This window comes from Urocitellus parryii, chromosome 11 (assembly GCF_045843805.1).
Source record: "Urocitellus parryii isolate mUroPar1 chromosome 11, mUroPar1.hap1, whole genome shotgun sequence".
Lineage (NCBI taxonomy): Eukaryota > Metazoa > Chordata > Mammalia > Rodentia > Sciuridae > Urocitellus > Urocitellus parryii.
This window is the reverse complement of record NC_135541.1, coordinates 19743820-19768049: the sequence shown is the minus strand read 5'-3', so window position 1 is coordinate 19768049 and position 24230 is coordinate 19743820. Positions and strand designations below refer to the sequence as shown.

At 40.6% G+C, this 24230-nt stretch overlaps 1 protein-coding gene and 1 non-coding gene across 3 annotated transcripts in view; both read right to left on the bottom strand.

Annotated features, from left to right (window-relative positions):
• The window catches only part of Hdac1 (histone deacetylase 1), a 30045-nt gene extending 7846 nt beyond the window's left edge, over window positions 1-22199 (bottom strand). For both annotated transcript variants that reach the window (XM_026406844.2, XM_077803747.1), the window contains exons 1-4: window positions 22085-22199; window positions 16467-16579; window positions 7319-7436; window positions 1564-1638 (exon numbers count right to left, since the gene is read on the bottom strand). In XM_026406844.2, coding sequence (XP_026262629.1) covers window positions 1564-1638; window positions 7319-7436; window positions 16467-16579; window positions 22085-22133 — 355 coding nt within the window. In that variant the 5' untranslated portion in view covers window positions 22134-22199. The remainder of the gene's footprint in view (window positions 1-1563; window positions 1639-7318; window positions 7437-16466; window positions 16580-22084) is intronic.
• On the bottom strand, window positions 4107-4243 carry LOC113195368 (small nucleolar RNA SNORA63). Its single transcript, XR_003302391.1, has one exon. It is a non-coding gene; the product is annotated as a small nucleolar RNA SNORA63 (small nucleolar RNA).
• Window positions 22200-24230: the final 2031 nt, after the last annotated feature.

The following is a 24230-nucleotide window of genomic DNA, read 5'->3' as shown; positions in this document are numbered from 1 at the left end:
TTAACAACAGACCACACATACAACAGTGGTTCCAAAAGATTAAGAATGAGCTAAAACACTACTACCTAAGTGAAGTTTTAGACTTGTGTACCACCCCACCCCCAATAGTGGGAATCAAACCTAGGGGCTCACAGATACTAGGCAAGCACTCTACTACTGAGCTACACCCCCAGCCCTTTTTATTTTGACACAGGGTCTCACTAAGTTGCTGTGGCTGGCCTCAAACTTGTAAACCTTCTGTCTTAGCCTCCTGAGTAGCTGAGATTACAGGCATACACTGTCATGCCCAGCAAGCTGTTGCCTTCCTAACATTGTAGTACAGCTCATTACTCACATGTCTGTGGTGATACTGGTATAAACAAACCCATAGCACTGCCAGGCATATAAAAGTATAGTACACACAATCATGTACAATTCATAATACTTGATAATAAGTGATCATGTTACTGGTTTATGTATTTACATTCTAGTTATTTTAGAAAGTACTCCTACTTATAATAAAAAAAAAAAGTTCACTGTAAAATGGTATGCTGTGTTAGCAGTAGCCTCATGTTTACTGCATTTCTTGATTACATCATTTCCTCTGGTGCTTGATCTAATCTCACACTGTTTTGTACATCATGACCTAGGAACAATAGGCTATACCGTACGCATTCTGTATAGCTTAGGTATGTAGTAGGCTATATCATTTAGGTTTGTCTAAACACACTCTATAATGTTCATACAACAAAACTGCCTTAACAACACACTTCTCAGAATGTGTGCCCATCATTAAGCAACACATGATTGTTCGCTAAGAAAGGATTTAGAGTAATCCTACAGGTAACCCAAGTAGAAGTGGGAGACACATGGGGAATATTTATGACCTCTGAAGGTAATTACCATATTCTTCCATAAGACATCGATGATGACACTTCCATTTTTATAACACTTTGCAATTCACAAGTGCTTTCACATATAGTATTGAATAACCCCTTGAGGTCTGCAGGGAATTTCTTTTTTTCTTTTTTTTAAATTCTTTTAGTTGTTGATAGACATTTATTTTATTTATTTATTTTTATGTGGTGCTGAGGATCGAACCCAGGGCCTCACATATGCTAGGCAAGCGCTCTACCACTGAGCCACAATCCCAGCCCGGAATTTCTGTATGTAAGATCTCTTGGTAGGAGAGGACAGGAAAGAACACCTTTTAATATCATGTTGGAAAATAAATGTAGGTTAGGATCAAACCAAAAGGAAAATTTAGAGCTAAAACAAAAACCCACAGGACCATTCTCCATGGCTACAGATCAGCCCTACCAGGATGTTTTTGGTACTAGGGATTGAACCCAGGGTGCTTAACCATAGAGCCACATCCCCAGCCTTTTTAATTTTTTATTTTGAGACAGGGTCTCACTAAGTGTCTTAGGGCCTCACTAAATTTCTAAAGCTGGCTTTGATCCTCCTGCCTCAGCCTCCTGAGTTGCTGAGCTTACAGACATACACCACCAAGCCTAGGCCTACTAGGATTATGGCCTAGAAGAGCCCAGCACAATCCTTGGGGAGGGGATGTATATTCCTTACCGACAGAGCCACCAGTAGACAACTGACAGAACTCAAACAGGCCATCGAATACTGGACAGTCCTCACCAACATTGACTTGAAAGAAATAAGCAAAAGGTTAGTTTCCATAATTTCCTTCAGGTTTTGTTTAGATATTTATAAAATCAAAAGGTCTGTGTTCTAGTCCAGGTTCTATCACTTACTAAGTTGTTTCAATTCTTTGTACTTTAGCCCATTTCCTATAATAAACAATAATGATAACCACCTCACACAACTGTTGAGATAATTAACAGAAATCTTTTTCTTTGCTTTTTAAAATTTTATTTTGAGATGGGGGGTGGTGTCTCACTATGTTGCCCAGGCTGGCTTCCAAAAGCTGGGCTCAAGTAATCATTCGGTCTCAGCCTACCAAAGAGCTGGGACTATGTCACATGCTCAGCATGAGAAATCTTATATGGAAAAGCATCTAGCAACTTGGGAAACACTAGTTCATTCCTTGAAGAAGAAAAATGTATCTTCTTCCACTCTTTTTTTTTTTTTTAAAGAGAGAGTGAGGAGAGAGAGAGAGAGAGAGAGAGAATTTTAACATTTTTTTTATTTCTTAGTTTTCGGCAGACACAACATCTTTGTTGGTATGGATCGAACCCGGGCCGCGTGCATGCTAAACGGGCGCGCTACCACTTGAGCCACATCCCCAGCCCCTCTTTTTTTTTTTTTAAAGGAGAATCATTGGAAGGCTTTATTTATTTATTTATTTATTTATTTATTTATTTATTTATTTATTTTTAAAGAGAGAGTGAAAGAGGAGAGAGAGAGAATTTTTTAATATTTTATCTTCTTTTTAGTTCTCGGCGGACACAACATCTTTGTTGGCAAGTGGTGCTGAGGATCGAACCCAGGCTGCACGCGTGCCAGACGAGCGCTACCTCTTGAGCTACATCCCCAGCCCTCTTCCACTCTTGAGTTTGTTCCTGCACGTCACTCCAGCTGACCAACAAGGAAGTGAAGAACACAGACCTGCCTACCTATCATTCACTAAGGGCCTACAATGTGCCAGACACTGTTAAATGTTTTAAATGCCTGATACATTTATCCTCACACAATCTTCTGGGGTAGGATTTGGTCCTATCTTCTAAATGGAGAAACAAGCTCAGAGAGATGAACTGCTAACAAATGGTAGAGGCAGTGTTCAAGCCTCAAGCTTTGGTTTGTCTGTTCTAAAAGTCTGTGAAGATATACCCTGGCCTTTTCCCAAGTGCTTTCACATATACAATCTCATTTGGTTCTCACAACAACCCTATGAGCCAGACAAGACAGATATTGACCCCACTGTGCAGAGGAACAAACAAAGAAAAGTTGAGCGACTTGCCCAAGGTTATAAAATCAGGTAGTGGCAGAACCAGAATCAGCATCCAGGTGTCTTGTCTCCCACAGTCCAGTGCTCTTTTTTCACTACACCCACAAGTGAGTAAAATTATTTCAGGCCTACAGAGGTAAAAGTACAACCTTGTACATAATGTGGAAACACATGCAAACACTGATGCAAATGAAGTGAAAAAGACAGGAAGGAAAGCACACCTGGAGGTTGTAGACTCCTAGAGCTAGAGAGAAACCCTGGGGCTCCAAGTCTCTCACATGAAAGGAAACTGCTGAGACATCAATGATATACAGGAAGTTAAAGGAGTGGGCTAGATCCTTTTTGACCCAGCCTTTTTACTGCACCTGCTGTGATCAACATTGGTTTCCAAAGTAGAGCAAGGAGGAGTCCTGGGATGAGGAAGTTAGGAGGGGCCAGCTTGGATTATGGTAACATCTCAAGACATAGCCAAAGCTCAGCATTTCCAATAACCATAGAGTTACCAACGCTGGCACTGCCCTAACGTGGAGGGTGCCCAAGTTCGGGTGCTCTGAGAAACAGCAGCTACATAAGGAAGCCAGCAGTGGGTAGCTCTTCCTGGCTTCCTGGGTAAATACTGAAAGGCTGTGTCAATAAGAACTTTGGTCCATGCGAGCAGGCTATTTATCCACTGGCATCTGTTTTTCCCCTTTGCAGTGGGTTCTGCCTACTTGGGTTTCCAAAGTTTTGTTTATATTCTCATTTGGGATGTGAAGTCCTCAAAGAACAGCATGGATGTTTTACATATGAAAAAAAAATATTTCCCTTCAGGGCTCGAATCTAAAACATGGCTCAAACAGCCAGCCCATTTATTCTTAGCTCACTGGGTTAAAGGTGGAAAGGAGGGAAGTGGGAGAGCAGACTGTCACTTGAGCTATTTCTGTAGGATTTCCCTCTATCCACTATAAACACTTTTCTCATTCTTAAGTTAGCTTTATACCAAAGAAAGATAGTTAATGAAGGCATATGCTTTTTAAGAGATGCATAGGATTAAACATTGACTTTCAAATAGAGTTTATACCTCGATGATGATGGTCATAGAATGGGGCCAGTGGAAGAGAAAGGGTATGTGAATGAGAGGGACCCAGGAGACTTCAATCCATCAATCATATTTTCTTAAGCTGACCACTGAGTACCTGGATGTTCATTATTATTTTTTTCTACCAACATGTATGTGACCAAGTGCCCTAGCTGCTATTTGGGTATAACAGAAAGGTATAGGTAAGAAGAAACCATTACTTTATTTTGAGCAGGGGGAATAACAATACAGCACTTAACAGCTATATTCTAGTCTGAATCTTGCTCTATTCATGAATTTTTATGTGTTTTATATGTCCAAAATATTTTATATGCATAACATTTAGAAGTATAATCAGTCATCCTTCCATCTCTAGGGGGATTGGTTTCAGGATCCTCCTCAAATACCAAAATCTGTTGGATAGTCAAGTTCATATAAAAAGGCATCATATAATCATATAAAAAGGCATCACGAATAATCTATGCAGGTCCTCCCATATACTTTTTTCTTTTTTTTGAAACAGTATCTTGCTAAAATTGCCAAAGCTGAACTCGAACTCCTGGACTCAAGCAACCGTTTGCCTTGCCTTCCAAGTAGATGGGGCTACAGGTATGTACTATATCCAGCTCCTCCCATATACTTTATTTTATTTAATTTTGGGAGGGACATGCTGGGGATTAAACTCAAGGGCTCTCAACCACTGAGCCACATCCCCAGCCCTACTTTGTATTTTATTTAGACACAGGGTCTCACTGAGTTGCTTACACCTCACCATTGCTGAGGCTAACTTTGAACCTGTAACCCTCCTGTTTCAGCCTCCAGAGCCCCTGGGATTACAGGCATGAGCCACCACACCCAGCTCCTCCCAAATACTTTAAATAATCTTTAGATTATTTATAACACTTAATACAATGTTTAGGAAATGAAAAGAACAGAGTTTGTGCATGTTTAATACAATTTTTTTTTTTTAATCTACAATTGGCCGAATCCACTGATGCAGAACCCAGGGATAAGGAGGGCTGACCATACTCCAGAATGTGCGATGTTCCATTCTCTTGTCTACTAACACTTTGCTATGTAACTCTTAGACAAATCATTTCAACTCCCTGGGTCTCAGTTTTTGTCCATAGAACGAACAAGAATGACATACAATATTTTATCTGCACAAATCCCTTCCATAATGTTTTCACTATGAGCCCCATGTTCTAATTATCTGCTCCAAAACTTGCACTGATTTGTGTTTTCATTTTTACTAATTAAATATTAGGTCAGAACTTGTGATCAAGGCTTTCAAAATATCAAAGTGACTATAGTTTATAACATTCCAGACAAGGGTAAAGAAAACAGTCTTATTTGGTCTTACCAAAGGAGTCAATACTGTGAGAGATGGGGGAGGAAATTAGAAATAAATAAATATTAATATTAAATAGATTAGGTATTAATGAATGTTTTTAAACATAACTCTTATATTTCTATTACTGTCTTGATTATAAAGCACTGCGCTGAGTGACAGCAAGTCTTTGCCTATTTTGATCCTCTAAAAATGCTATAAATCAAGTCAGTAAGGTATCCTGAAGTACTCAGACCTTATCCTTTGCACTTCTATTTCCAATGAAAGAAAAATCCCAGACCTAACTTGTTTTATTTTTTTGAGATGGGGTTTATGCTGCCCAGGCTGGCCTCATCCTCCTCCTGCCTCCACCTTACAAGTAGCTGGAATTACAAGCACATGCCATTGCACCCAGTCCAGACCTAATTTTTGTGAGGGGGAGGGAGTAGTTCTAGAGGTTGAACCAAGGAGTGCTCTATCATTGAGCTATACCCCCAGCCCTTCTTTATTTTTTATTTTGAAACAGGTCTTGGTACATTACCCAAGATGGCCTCGAACTTGTAATCCTCCTGCCTCAGCTTCCTGACTCACTAGGATTACTGGCATGCACCATTGCACCTGGCTATTGTATTCCTCTTAAAGAGGAAAATAACACTTTTAGGGAGACTAGGAGACTTACTTCAAAACACATAGCTAAGTGGGATAACAAGCATTCAAAATAAGCATGAAAAGTTCATTTTCTTGCTTCAATACCAATCTGCTTCTCCAATGAGAATCTATTCTGCTGACCCTCGCCCTAAAGAGTCCAGCAAACAATTTTCTCACCATGAAAGCAAAACACCTCAAAAATCTGAGTGGAAGTGACTTGTCTGGTCAGTTAAGAGCCAGACCTGGGCCCTATATCTATTGTCCACTTCTCAGCTCAGGGCTTTTCTCATTACAATTATAGGAGGCAAAAGGTTCTGGGGTTGTGGTTAGCAAAGAAATTTAATACTTCAAGAAAGGTCACTGTAGTTCTGTCATTGTTACCACTGTGCAGTTATTACAACTAATAAGTAACATTCTTCCTTTCAATCAGGCTACCTTGTGACCAGTATTAATAAACAAGTACCACAGATTTCCTGATATCACAATACAAACTGTCATAAATTAATCAAAATTTCTGGACAATACTGTTATAGTATATTGTGTGAGGCCTTAGGTGCTAAAAAGATAATTTCTAAAATATCTCAAGGGAGAGTTTGGGTATTTAGCTCAGTGGTAGAGCACTTGCTTAGCAAGTGCAAAGCCCTAGGTTCAATCCCTGGTACTGCAAAACAACAACAAAAACTAAATAAAAATAAATAAATAATTTTTTTAAAGCAAATAAATAAATAACACAAGGGAGACGTCAAACGTGACAGTTTAGTCCCAAACTCAACAATTCTCCCCCCACAGCTAAAGTAATCCCCACAATTCCTCCAAACAGGACTTGAAACTCCCAAACAGGTCCAAACCTGTTTTGAGATGGGACCTGTTCTGGAGTTTCAAGTCCCAGAGCATAGGGTAGAATCACCTCATCTCCAAGATCACATCATCTAGAGTCTATCCTGAGTGGTCCCTAAATTCTGAATTAATACTCACAAAGTCAGAGCATTTACAGCCGATGGAAATCAGAGATCACATGGTTCAGTTCATTTCACAAAAGAAAAATCTGAGGGGAAGTGACTTGTTCGGACAGTTAAAGAGTTAGACCTAGGCCCTATGTCTATTGTCCACTTCCCAGCTCTTTGCTTTTTCCCATTACAATTATAGTACTCTTGGGACAGAGTGTTATAAACCTAATTGGGAAAAAATGCAACATCTATTATTTATAATTAGGAAATAAGGAAAACCAGACCTGAGAAAAAAGAAGTACTTGGGTACCCTTGAGGGGTAAGGGAAGTCAGACGTCAGTGGAATGGGAAGTGCAAGGAAGGTAGGGCAGGCCTCTCTAATGGAAAGTGAGATCTGACTGGGGGCCTGAGAATGGGAAGGAACAGAATGGACTTACATCTCTGCATCTGCTTGCTATACTCAGACATGTTATCTGGACGAATGGAGCGCAAGAATTTGATGTAGTCATCACTGTGGTACTTGGTCATCTCCTCAGCATTGGCTTTGTGAGGGCGCTAGAGGGCAGAAGGGAGAGAGGGCAAATTATTCTTTATTTACCCCCAAACAAAACTGTTATTTACTTTCTCAGATTTTTATTTTTATTTTTTTTCGTTTTTTGACCATTTCCAGGCTTCACTCTAGTTGAACACCTATATTTTTGCCCAGCACTGAGCTAGGTGCTGGACAAAAAGAAATAACTGATTAGACTCAGACCTCAAGAAACCTACAATCTAATTAGGCAAACAAGATTATCAAAGACCAGGACTGCAGCTCAAGTTCTGTTTCTTAGGCAAATTACTATCTCAGAAGCCACAATTTCTCATTTACTAAGTAGGGACAACAACTACCTCACAGGGAAGTTATGAGAATCCGATGAGATCATTAAATCTCTTTGTAAACTATAAAGTGCTTTATAAATTCATACTTCTTTTTTTTGTTTTGTTTTTTGGTGCTGGAGATTGAACCCAGGGCCTTGTGCATGTGAGGTGAGCACTCTACCAACTGAGCTATATCCCCCAGCCCCAGTTCTTCTTTTCTTTTCTTTTTTTTTTTTTTTTTTTTTTGGTGGTGCTGGGGATTTGAGGATTGAACCCAGGGCAGTGAGCATGCAAGGCAGGCACTCTACCAACTGAGCTATATCCCCAGTCCTCCCAGTACTTCTTACTATTAGATATAACAATATATAATTATGGTCCAAGTGGTTCCAAAAACTTAAGAAAAAGGGATGACTAAAGACAATTGAAATGGATGAGCAATCCTTTATAAATCATCACACCAAAAATTCTGATCACGGGCTGGGGATGTGGCTCAAGCAGTAGTGCACTCGCCTGGCATGCGCAGGGTGCTCGGTTCGATCCTCAGCACCACATAAAAATAAAGATTGTGTCCACTGAAAACTAAAAATAAAAAATAAAAAAAAATTCTGATCACATCCACCCAAAACTTCTTTGACATGATAATTTCCTGGTCATCCTAACATTCTGATTCCTCCTTCCCAACATTCTCTTTTCTTCTTCCCATCACTTAAAGATTATTAAAAACATCCACAGGGAAAGTAGTAAGAATTGGCTCTAAATATCAAGTTGTTTGTCCTACACTAACTCCTTTATTCTCCTTGACAAATGTGACCCTAACTCTAACTCCATCTTAGTCTATATTCTGTGCTCTGGATTCAAAATCCCAATAGATTCCCAGTGAGCTCCACACAGGCCTTTAAATTCAACTGGACTCAACAATTTGTGACTGACGATGTAGAAGCACTCAAATTCAACTTTCCAGAACTTTTACTATTTCTGCTAATAAATCCAACATACACTCAGGCTGAAAACTTAAGTATCATTTTAAACTCTGCCCTTTTTTGCTTTACTATCGCAAACTAATGCCAGGCCCTCTCACTATACTTCCATAATCTTTTAATAGTTCTTATTTTGGGAGGAGGGCCCTGCACGTGCTAAACATGTACTCTATTACTGAGCCACTCTCCCAACCCCAATACTTGTATAATCTTGACTGCATCCACCACCCCTATTTCTTCTATCGCTCTTTCCCAGATGTCCTGTTCTCACCACCATTCACCCAGTTGCTTAAGACAGAAGCCAGAGTATCACCTTTAATTCCTCTCTTTCCTCAACCACTACATTAGACTTCGCTTAAATTACACCAATATATGTCAAGTCTGTCCACTTCCATCCTCAGGCCATCACCTTTTGGGCTTGGCTAGGATTCTGGCAGCAATCTCCCACCTGGTATTGGACCCAACTGCCAGATTATTTTATTTTTAAGTACTAGGGATTAAACCCAAGGGCACTTTACCATTGAGCTACATCCCTAGCCCTTTTTATTTTTAATCTTGAGTTAGGGTCTTACTAGGTTGCTAAGGTTGCCTCAAACTTGCTATCTTCCTGCCTCAGCTGGGATTAAAGGTATGTGTTATCACCCCAACAACCACCAGATTTTTTTCAAGTCAAACTTTATTTTTTATAAAGGTTGCCCACTAACAAAAGTTATTAAAAATATTTTGTGAGAGTTGTGCATAATTCCAGTGATGAGGAGATTGAGGCAGGAGAATCAAGTTTGATACCAGCCTCTGCCATGTAAAATTAAGATTTTTAAAAAAGGATTTAGGGATGTGGCTTGGTAGTAGAGTGTCCCTGGTTTTAATCCAAGTACCACAGGCAGGAAAAAAAAAATTGTGGGTTAAACAAAACATGTTTGAGGGACTGAATTTATCTTGTGCTGTACCAATCTGCCAAGCACTGTTTCATCTGCAATTCCCCAAGGGGAATATCTTGCACCTTTAGGCCTCTGCACATGCTATGACCTAAAATAGAACACTGTTGTCTTCACACCTTCTATTCAACCTTTAGGTTGCAACCAAAAAGTCAATTCCCCCACAATGCTAACCTTGACCTACAGAGTCTCATTTAAGAAACTCTTTGAAGTGCTCCTCTGAGAATCCGGTACTTCCTTTATCACACTCATCAAACCATAGAAACTGCATGTGTGCTTGATCTACTCTGGGAGAACAGGAGCAGGTCAAACTTTATTCTAAGCAATATGCATGGTCCCTGGTGTATAACTCAATAAATATCTGTTGACCTAATAAATTAATTCACTTGGATTATTTCTGGCATCCTTAATGGTCCCATTTATATTGAACCTCATCCTCTTCCATCTTGCATGTTAGTATCACAAAAAATCTTAAAGTCAATCCCCTGTCCTTAATCATTACAAAAGATTCTAAACTCTTTGACATGGCAATTAGGGAATTTCACAAAGTTCCTTTCCTAGCCTAATTTCCTCTGCCTTCTTGATAAATACTATACTTCAAACAAACAGCTTTTCCTCCACGACACCTGCACAGCTTCCCACCACAGGATCAGTGTTTGTATTCTTTCTACTGAAAACTCATCCTTTATTCCAAAGCTCTGAGGACACAGCCCATCTCAAATGCCTCTCTCACAAATAAAAACAAATCTAGAAATCTATCTTCACCCCAGGCCTCAAAGTTCCAGAAGAGATGACATTACAGTCAAAGAAAAAAAAAATCATAAAATAGGCAGCCTGGGTGACACAGAGTTGTAATCTCAGCTCCTTGAGAGGCTGAGGCAGGAGGATTTCAAAGCCAAAGTCAGCCTGGGCAATTTAGTGACAGTCTGCCTCAAAATAAAAAGGGGACATTTTTTCAGACATTTTTTTCAGTGGTAAGGTGCCCTGGGTTCAATCCCTGATATAAATAAATAAGGCTTGAAATCAATTCTAGATGTTAGTAAAGACCAATATGTGAAAAGTAAGTAAGCCTTTAAAAGGTAGGTATCATAGAAACTGTAATAATACAGCATTTGCACAGTATGTGCAAGTCCTAGGTTTGATCCCCAGTACTGAAACAAGAAAAAAAGAGAGAAAGAAAATAGGAAAAAAAAAAAAACCTACCAAAATTAAATTTAAAAGTAAATAAATAAAAAGTAACAGGGCCATATACAGAGGTATACGCCCATAATCCCAGCTACTTGAGAGGCTAAGACAGGAAAATTGCAAGTTCCAGGCCAGCCTGGGCACCTCAGGGAGACCCTATGTCAAAATAAAATTTAAAAGTATAGGGATACAACTCATTGGTAAGAGTACCCCGTGTTCAATCCTCAGTAACACAAAGAATAAAAATAAAATTAAAAATATTCTAGATGTTATAAACACCTATATGAAAGGCAATTAACCTTACCTATCCTAGCATGTGTGAGGCCCTGGGTCACCACATAATATAGAAGAATAAAATATCAATAATATAGAAGAACCTTAAAAGTTGAAAAGAATTTTTTCAGACATAAAAGACTTATAATGGAAAAATAAGATTACATTAAAACTAGGAATTTTTGCTCATTAAAGTGAAAAGACAAAGGGCTGGGATAGAGCTCAGTTGGAAGAGTGCTTGCCTCACATACACAAGGCCCTGGGTTCAATCCCCAGCACCACACACACACACACACACAGTGAAAAGACAAAAACAAGATAGAAGATATTTATAGTAACAGTCAATATACTAACAGTGGATTATATAAACCAGAAAATATAAAGAATACTATATATTGCTAAGAAGAAAACAAACATCCCAAGAGAAAAATGATGAAAACAATTAAAAAACCTTTCTTTATAGTAGAGTAGTTGCTCAGTGTCACTGGTCATGAGCAAAATGCTAATCAAAATCACAAAAATTGTTTTATACCTGCTTAAATGGGAACGTTCTAAAAATCTAATTCAAGTATGGGAGGGGATATGACTTAAATATCTCTTATACATTACTGTGGAAGTATAAATCCATCCAACCACACTGGAAAGCAACTTAGTATTTTATATTCAAAACCTATAATCCAATAATTCTGTTCATAAAGATATAGCCAAAGAAATTATTGTACATATATACCAGAAGACATGTACAAGAATGTTCACAGTGATACTGTTTCTTTTTTAAAAAATAACTTTATTTTATTTGTTTATTCTTTATTTTTTTTAATATGGTGCTGAGGCTCGAACCCAGGGCCTCACATATGCTAGGCAAGCACTCCACCACTGACCCACAATCCCAGCCCTGACAGTGGTACTGTTTCTAACAATAAAAAATTAGATACAAATTAGGACTGTAGGAGAATGAATAAATTATAGTATACTGACATGATAGAATATTATTCAGCAAAGAAAAACTAAAGAACTCTAGCTACTCTAGTAACAAAATGGATAGATTTTACCTATATATTATATGAGAAAACAAACCCCAGGAGGCTATCACAGACACCTTTTTTGTGAAGTTCAAAAACAAATAAATGAATACTATATATTTCTTAGGTGCATACACACACATGGGCACACTAAAGTTTTTAAAAAGCAGGAGAATGATAAAATTCAAAACACTGATTAGGGGGCTGGGTTATGGATTAGTGGTAGAGTGCTTGCCTGGCATGTGTGAGGCACTGGGTTTGATCCTCAGCACCACATAAAAATAAATAAAATAAAGGTGCATCAACAACTTAAAAAAAAATCTTAAAGAAAAAACACTGATTACAGGAATATGAATGTTTGTTGTATTATTAAAAATTTTAAGTAAATAAATAACAAGATAATTTTTTTGAAAAAGAATGCCAAGCACTAGCTATGTACCCCAGAGTGTAGAATATTTGCCTTGCTCTAGGTTCAATCCCCAGAAACATTAAAAAAAAAAAAAAAAAAAAGCCCAAAATAGGGCTCAGTGGTATGCACCTATAATCCAGCTACTTGGGAGGCTGGGGCAAGAGGATAACATGTTCAAGGCCACCTAGGCAACACAGTAAGAGTCTGTCTTAACAACAACAACAAAAAAAAAACGGGCAGGACTAGGGTTGTGGCTCTGTGATAGAGCACTTCCTTAGCATGTGTGAGGCACTAGGTTCAATCCTTAGCACAACATATAAATAAATTAAATAAAGATACTGTGGTGCTGGGGTTGTGGCTCAGTGGCAGAGTACATGCGAGGCCCTGGGTTGCATCCTCAGCACCATATAAAAATAAAGAAATAAATAAACAAAGGTATTATGTCCATATACAACTAAAAAAATTTAAAAAATAAAAAAAAGATATTGTGTCCATCATTAATATATATTAAAAAAAAAAGACAACTGGGCATGGACCAATGATGCTGATGAGCCAAGGATCATAATTAACCAAATTCTGTATTAACTGTATTAACTGTGATTCTTTATACTTTCATATGTTTCACAAAAATTCTTTAATAATAACTAAACATTTAATGATAAAATTTTTTGTAGGGGATGGGTACTGGAGATAAAACACAAGGGCTTTCATCACTGAACTACATCCAAACCTTTTATTTTTTATTTTGGGACAGGGTCTCACTAATATGCCCAGGCTGGCCTCAAATTTTTGATCTTCCTGTCTCAGCCTCCCAAGTCACTGGAATTATAGGCATGTGTCACCATGCTCAGCTGAAAACAATTTTTAAAAAAAGAACCAGGAATCAGGGCATGGTGCTACACACCTTTAATCCCAGCAACTCAGGAGGCTGAGGCAAGTAGATTGCAGGTTCAAGGCAGCTTCAGCAATTTAGTGAGGCCCTAAGCAACTTAGTAAAACCTTGTTTCAAAAGAGAAAATAAAAAGGTCTGAGGATGTAACTCAGTGATAAAGTGCCCCTGGGTTCAGTCTCCAGTACCAAAATAAAAAACAAAAATAAATAAATATAAATAAACAAACTTAAAAAATAAAAAAAGAACAAGGGATAATGAGGATATAGCTCAATGGTAATGCTTGCCTAGCATGTGGGAAGCCCAGCATCACTCACACATACACACACACACACACACACACACACACACTCAGAACAGAGGGCAGGGGTTGGGGATTTAGCTCAGTGGCAGAGCACTTGCCTTGCACATGCAAGGTCCTAGGTTTGGTCCTCAGCCTCAGCCCTGGGCGGGGACACAGAGGGCAACAAATAAGAAACCTGAAAATACTCAAAATTAGCATTCCAACACAAGGAAAAAAAAACTTGATTATGTAAACAGGAAGGTAACTGATAAGGATGGAGATAGCAGGAGAAATTAATTAAAGTGTGGAGATAGGATAAAGGAAGGCACCAGAAAGAGTAAAATTATATGAAAAAGACTCATGACTCCTTCAGGTACAGAACAGAAGTACTTCATCCATTTCTTTCTTTTTTTGGGGGGTGGGGCGGGGGCGGCAGACTGGGGATTGAACCCAAGAGCACTTCACCACTGAGTCCTTTTTTATTTTTTATTCTGAGACAGGGTCTTGTTAAGTTGCTGAGGGGCTCACTAAATTACTGAGGCTGGTCTTGAACTTGTGATCCTCCTGCCTCAGCCTCTAAATTGCTGGGGTTACAGGTGTACACATCACAGTGCTAGCTACTATAGCAACTTCTATGGGAAATCTAAGGAGCTTCTTTCAGGAATGATGCCCAAAAGCCATCAATCTCAGGACAGATACTAAAATGGATACCTGTGCTTTGAGAAAGGGATGCAAAGGTCACATTGCAGAGAAAGGACAGAAGGGATAGAGAAAATCGAAGATTCACACTCAATGAAGCAACACCAGAGGAGGAAAAAGGTCATATTAAGTAGAACAAGGTCTAGAGATTTGAGGAGAGATTATACTGGGGTTTTGTTTTATGAGTTAACAATAAGAACACCACACAGATGAAGTCATCGCCAGTAAAGTATTAACTCCAATGGCAGTCATTCTTGGTTGCCTTCCCAAAAGCCAATCCCAATTTGGCTGGGTGTTGATAAACCCAGTCATAGAGATGAAATCATAATCAGTCTAAGCCAGTTCTAGTAATCCTATACATTTACACTGGTGATGGTCTGAAGTTGGCAAATAACCCAAAAAATTTAACGGGAAGTCTACTGGGAAACTTCTGAGAAGGGTTTTCTTTAGCAAAAAAGGACAGGATATCCCTGAAAACTTCTATGCTTTTCACTCCCAGCTACCCTTCAAGCTTAAGAAAGATCACTGGTCCCAAGGCCTACTGACTCCTCTATTTTCCTCCTTGCTTCTCTAGGTGCCTCTGTTGGCTCCAGAGCTATGACAAGGCCCTCTGGGACAGAAGACTCATCTCCTTCCAGTCTCTGGAATGCTAAGAAGGATGCTGCTGTTGCTAGGTTACTTGAGCTATTGGCACAGATTTTTACAACACATTCTTATTCCATAAGGCAACATGGGCCCCCAGACCCTCTTTATTTTATCATTTGAACTCTTGCAACAGTTTCCTAAATGGCCTCACTGCTTCTAAAAGGCATGCATGTTCCTGTTATTTTAAAACACTTCACTTGTTCCTATTTGCCTCTAGAAGAGGTTAAACTGGGAACTGTTTAATTTGATCCACAAATGTACTAATGTTTTGTCACACACATGTTAAAAAACAAAAACCTTCATTCACCATTTTAAATCTGGCAGATTTTATGAGCAAGACTTCTAGATTCTCTTTAAAAACTGGAAAATCAAGCAAAAAATAGCTGAAGAAGAAGTCTCGAAGTTGGTAAGACTCTACACTCTGTGGCAACTAGAGATCTGGCATCTAGTTCTACATAGTCTTAATCTTTTCTTTTGAGCCAGGCTCAGTAACCTATGCTTATAACTCCAGCAACTTGGGACACTGATGTAGGATTGCAAGTTGGATACCAACCTGCACAACTTAGTGAGACCCTGTCTCAAAATAAAATATAAAGGACTCAGTAAAGCTCAGTAGTAGAATGCTCCTGAGTTCATTCCCCAGTACAACAAAAACAAAGTAAAACAACAACAAAGCATCGAATTTTTTTGGCCCTGACCCACCAGAGTTTCTTAGTACAGCCCATCCAACCCTTGCTGACCTCTCCAGTTCTATCTCCCATTACTCACACTGGGTACCTGCTTACTGACCTACTTATATTTTCCCCAAACGTTGTATTTTCCTTACTTTTGCCTCTTTGTCTTTGTTGTTCCCTTGGCCAGAAATGTTGGTCCCTTCTAAGCTAAACTTTATAAATAAATCGTTAAAACCCTGCATAGGCCGGTCGAAGTGGCCCACAGCTTGGGATGCTGAGACAAAAGGTGGGATGTTGAGACAAGAGGATCGAAAGTTCAAGGTCAGTCCCCCCCCCCAAAAAAAAGGACTAGGGATGAAGCTCAGTGGTAAAGCATCCCTGGGTTCAATCCCCAGTGCCAAAAAGATACATAGACAAAAAATAAAATAAAACCCTGTTTAGATATCACCTCTAGGAAACATTCCATGGCTCCCTTCTTCCTTCATTCCCCATTATTTCTGCATCTTCTATGTTCTTTAACTGTGGTACATACACAGTTTATTTGTTTACATGTAGATCTCAGAACTGGAGAAAATATCTCAAAAACCAGAATTTCTATCATGTACAATACCTGCTACATAATAGTTACTCAACACGTTTATTAACAAATGAATGAGTAGTTGAGAAAATGAGATAATCAATGACATATGGGAATCAGAGCCAAGGTTAGACAGGGATAGTGCTCCCAGGAACTCACATAAATTTCCATTTTTCGGTAGAGACCATAGTTGAGCAGCAAATTGTGAGTCATGCGGATTCGGTGAGGCTTCATTGGGTGGCCTTGTCCATAATAGTAATTTCCAACATCCCCTAAAGAAGAGTGACAACTTCAGTAAAACACACACACACACTCCCAGGAGGAAAAGCCAGGAATTTTTACAGCAAACACTCAAACTCTCTTTCTGGTTCATTTCTAGTTTCCAAGATTCTCTGCCACCTTGAGGAAGGGGAATTCCAAAAGAAACAAAACAAAAAGCAGGGGACCCTGGTAAGGTCAGCACTTAAAGATGAATCTAGCCCGCTTTCTTCTTCTGGAACCCATTAGCACTAGAGTTCATTCTAAAGCTACTGGGGAACAGCAGCCAGTGCGACAACTCACTTCACGACTCTAAGGAATTCCCTCCTATAACAGAAAATTAACCATCACTACTTAGAATTATTATAAGCCACAATGCACCTCTTATATTGTGACACTTTATAGTGTCAAAGCACATTCATTTTACTTTCTCACTAAATTCTTATAAGTTGGATGTGGAGTATCGTTCCTGCTTTATAGATAAAACCCTTATTGCCTTCTAATTGGTCCCTCTACGTTCCGTCCAAACTATCTAACTCTATTTTCAGTCCAGACCATCTACTACACTGTCACCAGAGTTATCTTCCTAATCCAAAGTTCTAATAACACCACTCTCATACTCAAAATCCTTAATGGCTCCCATCCCCTACAGGATAAAAAGTAAAGCCAGGGATGATGGCACATGCCTATGATCCCAGCTACTTGGGAGGCAGGAGGATCATGAAAGGACAGCCTAGACAACTTAGTGAGACCCTGTCTCAAAATGAAAAGGACTAAGAGTATGGCTCAGTGGTGGAACCCCCCCAGGATTCAATCCCTAGTACCACAAAAAAATTAAATGCACTGAATTGAGACTCAAAAAAATTAAGTGCCTAGAGCTGGGGTTGTGGCTCAGTGGTAGAGTGCCGGCTTAGCATATGCAAAGCCTTGGGTTCGATCCTCAGCAACACATAAAAATAAATAAATAAATTAAAGGTATTATGTCCAACTACAACTAAAAATTTTAAAGAAAAAAAAAAAAAAGAAAGAAAGAAAGAATGAATGAATTTAAGTGCCTGCCCAAAAACACACAGGTAATGAGGGATCTGGAAGTCAACTCTCTGACTCCAAATTCAGTATGCAAAAAGCTACACTGGGTTTCCCAGGTATCTAATTCATGTGCATATAATCTAAAGGGTCCTATAGGTAGAAAGTTCCTTGAACAATACAATGCTCCAAAATTGAGTGAACTTTACATTCAAAGATCTCTAATTAGATGGCCTTTGGGATGAGGCAGAGCTTTCAGTACCCAGGGGCCTTGGTTCCTAGCAACTCTTTCACCTATCAAGCCTAGATCCAGCCAAGGCTCAGACCTGGAGAACCATATCTAAATGAGTACCTGAGGGTGGTGCCCAGAGACACCATCTTTTTTTAACAGTTTTTAATCAAGTTCCTGAGACTTTTAAAGAAATAATTATTTTTATTTACATATTACTTTAAACAATTTTGGGAGGGGAGGAGGGGCTGGTGTCTGGATAGAAGCCAGGGCCTCTTGCATGCTAGCTCTACTAGGCAAGTAAGTACTCTACCACTGTACTCTACCTCCAGCTCACTACTTCAAAAAGCTAGGAATGGTGGAGCACACCTGTAATTCCAGCAGCTCAGGAGGCTGAGGCAGGAGGATCACAAGTTCAAAAACAGCCTCAGCAAAAGCCAGGTGCTAAGCAACTCAGTGAGACGCTGTCTCTGAATAATAGGGCTAGGGATGTGGCTCAGTGGTCATGTGCCCCTGAGTTCAGTTCAGGTACCTCAAATAAATAGATATAGATAGATAGATAGATAACCTATATTTTAAAGAGCTTTGCTATCACTGTTCTTATAATGAAAACTAACATTTTCATTTTACAGGAAAGTAACCTGAAAGGTAAAGTGACTTGTCTAATATTGCAAAACTTCTGAGTGGCAGAGTCAAAGAAATCTGAGTCCCAACCAAGAGACCACACTGCAAAACTCTTGAGTTTCTCAAGTTCAGTCCCCTTTCTGAAGACTTTTCTTCTTTTAAACTGAGAATGTCAAGACCATAAAACTATGCAAAATGATATAGCTACAGAATCATAGGTTCCAGCTTCAAATGGATCCTCTACTGCTCAGCAGTCCTTCCAAATTTATTTCCCTGGTTCTTTCTTTCAAAACAGTTAATTAAATCTCCTCTCTTTAAGACTCCTACTGTAGCAATCACCCTCCCCCACTCTCAAAGAAAGGATATTCTCTTCCTCCAGCTTGAGAACTCAACTTTCTCTTCATCTTCTCTCCTTCAAATTTACCTACATTTAACTTTTCCTTGCCACTTACCCTCTCATCACAAAGGAACTTCTTGAAGGCTAGTGTCCCTACCTGGGCTCTGGTTTCCTTCTCACCTGGTCTCCTCAGGAATCTCCATCACTACCAGTCCCTTTCCTGTATCTTCAACTTCTCCCTCTCTTCTGGCTGTTTTCTATAAGAATTTGAATATATCCAGCTCTTAGTTACTACATCTCCCCTTTGTCAACAACCCTCTCTCCTTGCCTCACACAAGCTTCCCTTTAAAAGTTTTCAGCCTTGACCAGCAAGAGGTGGTACGCACCTGAAAACCCAGTGACCCAGAAGACTGAAGCAGGAGGTTTACAAGTTTGAGGCCAGCCTGGGCAATTTTACTTTGAACCAGTCTTCTTTTTTTTTAATATTTATTTTTTAGTTATAGTTGGACACAATACCTTTATTTTATTTATTTATTTTTAGATGGTGCTGAGGATCGAACCATCTTAAAATAAAATGAAATAAAAAGGGGTACAGAGGTAACTCAGTAATACAATGCTCCTGGATTCTATCCCAGTATGAAAAGAAGAAAGTTTTCCGCCTCAGAACACTTACCTTAAAAATAAAAACAAGGGCTGGAGATGTGGCTCAGCGGTAGCGCGCTCGCCTGGCATGCGTGCGGCCCGGGTTTGATCCTCAGCACCACATACCAACAAAGATGTTGTGTCCACCGAGAACTAAATATTAAATATTAAAAATTCTCTCTCTCTCTCTCTCTCTCTCTCTCTCTCTCTCTCTCTCTCTCTCTCCTGTCTCACTCTCTCTTTAAAAAAAAAAAATAAAAAAATAAAAAAAATAAAAAAATAAATAAATAAAAAAAAAAAATAAAAACAAGGTCTGGGGTTATGGCTCAGTGGTAGAGCGCTTGCCTAGCATGTGTGAGGCACTGGGTTCAAACCTCAGCACCACATAAAAATAAATAAACAAAATAAAGGCATTGTGTCCATGTGCAACAAAAGAAAAATAAATAATACAAACAAAAAGACTTGCCTATATAAGGCCCTGATTCAATATCCAGTACAGCAAAAAAAAGGGGGGGGGGGTTCTCAATCTAATGTCTCTTTTTCACCTATCCATTCCTGAATCTACCAAAATCCATATCTCTGTATCCTTTCTTCATTTAATCAACAAGTATTTATTGAGTCTACTGTGATCTACACAATGTTTGGGGGGCTAGGGAAGTAGACAAGGCACAATCCTTTCCCAAGAGAGCTTACTGACTACAAGAAATATGACAAGCAAACAGGCGATTTATTTTTCTTTCCTTTTTTTTTTTTTTTTTTTTTTGGTGGTATGGGGATTGAACCCAAGCACTCTACCACTGAGCTATATCCCCAGTCTCTTTTAATACGGGATCTAAGTTGCTGAGGCTGGTCTCAAACTTATGATCCTCCTATCTCAGTCTCCCAAGTCACTGGGATTATAGGCATGCACCACCCTGTCCAGCTCAAATGGGCAATGTGGATACACAGTCAGAAGTACTGACAGGGAGTACAGACCATGAGGACCACTAGACTATTTCTCAGTCCAGTCCATTAGAATTTCACCCTGGATCCTTTTCATCCTATACAATTTCCTGAGTGACTACATCCCCTTCTAAATAACTAAGATTACTCTCTATACTAACATCTACCAAAAGCTTCTATCTTCTCATTTCTTTCTTTTACATAGCAGATGTAAATGGTCACCTGCTTACTGGATAGCCTCTAGTTGGATGTCCCCTAAATACCTCAATAGTTTTGTTGTTGTTTTGCAGCACTAGACTAGAACCAGTTCCTTGCACATGGTATGCAAGTGCTCTACACTGAGCTACATCCTGCGCCCTTTTTTATTTTGAGACAGGGTCTCACTATGATTCCCAGGCTAGTCTCAATTTGCAATCCTCCTGCCTCAACCTCCCAAACTGTTGGAATTACAGGCATGTGCACCACATAGTCACTTCTAAAAAATAAAAATAAAATCCAAAGTTATTAACTGACACAGTTCTTGGCAAAAATCTATTATCAAATTGCCCATACCAGAAACTTGTGAACCAAGCCTTCCTTTTTTACCGCTACATTCAATAATTTCTGACCCAGAGATATTTCTAACATATAACCCTCAGGACTTTAATGATTCACAAGTGTCCTCAGAATAAAGTCCAACTTTCTCAGGATTGCATGCCCAGCCCTTCACAATCCGGTCCCTATTTATTTCTCAAGCCTCCTCACTTACAGTTCCTCCCTCTGTCCTGCCCTGCTCCCCACCTTCTACGCTATGCCCCCAAATCTATGCATCAGCCATACTGTTTAAATGCCTTCTGTTTTTCAAAGGTACTGTCTTCTGCTTGCCTCCAACCTTGCCTTCCCTACACCTGGCTAATAACTTCTATTCTTCAGGTCCTAAGTGAGATGCCACCTCCTTCCCTGACCCCTCAAGCTGCGTGGGGTGCCTCTTTTCTCTGCTCCCCAACACTCTTGAGACCTCCCTCACCCAGCACCATAATGGGGTGACCCTTCAACACTGTCTAGCTCCCCCTTTAGACTGAGCTGAAGATGGGAAGTGACTTGATGACCCCCCCACCATCGCGCCCCGGCCCCAGCGCCCAAACACTTTAACTAGAACAGAATGAGCTGCTCCATAGATTTTTGTTCAATGAAAAGTCTGTTTTAACAGGGTGCATCCTTCTCCTTCCAACCCCTGGGGCCCCACTTCCCTGCAGGACTGCAGGCCCGGCTCAGAGGCTGGGGGAGGGGAAGCGGGTGACCCGAGCTGCAGGACTCTCACCAAAAAACCATGAGCAAGGATCGGGACAGCGAAAGATCTTTGTATTCTCGGTAGGAAAATATATCCTTGCAACCAATCTCCATCAGACTCCGTCTCCCCCCTCGGACTGAGCCTCCCCCTCCGGGAGTCCCGCCCAAACTCTCCACATCAAACTCCTTCGGAATCTCCCACCAAGTTACCTCCCGCTTCCCCCGCACCGCCCCCCTCGGCCTCGGCCTCCTCTCTCAGCCTCGACCTCCTCTCTCTCAGCCTCGACTTCCTTCTCAGCCTCCTCCCTCAGCCTCGACCTCCTCTCTCTCAGCCTCCTCCCTCAGCCCTTCCCCAAAGCCCAGCCTCCCCTCTCGGATCTCCTCAGCCTGCGATCCCCGGTCCCGCCGGCCAGGCCCCGCCCCCGCCCCCGCCGCCAGGACGATGCTCACCGTCGTAGTAGTAACAGACTTTCCTCCTGGTGCCCTGAGTCTGCGCCATCTTGCTGCCTCCTGTCCCTCCCGTCAGTCGGTCCGTCAGCCCTCCCGCCCGCGGCTCCGCACGGCGTCCGACCAGGAGGAGGGGCGGTTCTCTAGCCCGCCCCGCCCGTCCCTTCCTGGGCTCACCTATAGCCGCGCAGCCCGGGCACGGCTCCAGCCAATCAGCTAGCGCAAGGTCGGGCCCGGAACTCTGCAGGGGGCAAGGGCAGCCCAGAGAGGCCGCCTCGGGCCCCCTGGGCCTGTACCAAGGTCTGCGACGGAGGGGTGAGGGAGCTGCCCGGGGACCGTACCATCAGTCCCGGGGGAGGAAAGCAGCTCGGTAAAGTGCACGGTCCCATTTCTTCTATGGGAGCGCACTTGGAGAGCAGAGGCCAACTTTCTAATTTTACAAAGAATAAATCAAGGCCCACAGAAGAAAAGTGACTTGTACAAGGTCACTCAGCTAATGCATAGGCTGATCCTGGATTACAAGGAGGGAAAAAAATGACAAGAAAAAGAAAGTAAACTAATATTTCTCAAGGGACTTCTGTGGGCCAAGAACTGTGCAATAGCTTCGCAAAGCCCCGCCCTTGCTAGGCAAACCCTTTATCACTGAACTGCCCTCCCCCCACCCCACCCCTGCCGTCTTTTAATTTTGTTTGGAGCTGAGAGTTTCCCTAAATTGCTCTGGGCATGCAATTGTCCTTGAATTTGCAATCCTTCTGCCTCAGCCTCCCAAGTAGCTGGGGTTAAAAGTATACCCACCCAAGTAGCTAGGATTACTGACATGCGCCACCCATCCCTGGTAATTGTACAGATTTTTTTAAAAATTGCCTACTATGCACAAGAAGCACTGTAACAAAGTGGCAGAACCCAGCCTTTCTAATTCCAAAGCTTGCCCACCCTGATACAATCACTCCAGATGACTGAGGAGTCTTTAAAAAAGAAATTTGAAGTTGAGCTGGTGGTGCACGCCTATAAATACAGCAACTAGGGAGATTGAGGCAGGAGGATTGCAAGTTAGATGTCAACTTCAGCAACTTAGTGAGATCTTATCTCAAAATAAAAAATGGCTAGGGATATGGTTCAGTAGTTACAGGACCCTGGATTCAATCTCTGACACACACACAAAAAGGTGGGGGGATTTGATCATCTTTATTAGGAAAGCAGGTTTTTCGGCTTTAATGCTATTGACATTTGAAGCTGGATAATAATATTTTTTAATGGATCACCTGTAAGACTGATGAGATGGGACTCTTAGAGGAGATATCAAAGAACAGTGATGGGATGCAAGTTCCTGGGTAAATTACAGAACTGAGACAATAAAACATTAGGGAGTAGGGTCTGCAGGGACTGTCAAGGCACTGGGATTGCCAGGAATAAGAGGAATTCTGGAGATAATGGGGGTCTGAGATCAGAAGGGGAACAACAGAAGCTATTGGGGGCCTTCAGAAAGCGAGGGTCGTGGAAGGTGGGGACAGAGTCAGGTCATGGCTTGGCTTTTACATAGATAATTCTTTATTTCAAGGGCTGTCCTATGCATGGTAGATACTTATCAGCATGCTGACCTCCAACCATCCGATGCCAATGGCACCCCACACATACTTTGACAATCCAAATTGTCTCCAGACATTGCCAAATATCTGGGGAGGGAGAAAACAAGATAGGGTGTAAAATCACCCCACTAGATCCTAAATTGATCTAGTCTTTAACAGCTCACTACTGAAAACTGAAAGACCAAAAAGCACTGTGCTGAGCTATTAAATTAACAGCTACCATAACCTTAATATGTGCTAAACATTGTACTAAGTTACTTATTTATGGTTCTGCTCTAATAAGATAGACATTTATGCCTCTTTATTTATTTATTTTTAATTTGTTTTTGTAGTTGCAGATGCACAGCACACTTTTATTATTTTGTTTATTTCTATACCATGCCAAGGATCAAGCCCAGTGCCTCACATATGCTAAGCAAGCATTCTGCCACTGAGCTACAGCCCCAGCCCCTCTTTATTTATTTTTATTTTTACTTTTTTTTTTTTTTTGCAGTCCTGGGGATTGAAACTTAGGGTCCTCTACCAGTGACCTCCATCTCCAGACTTATTTATTTATTTTTTTG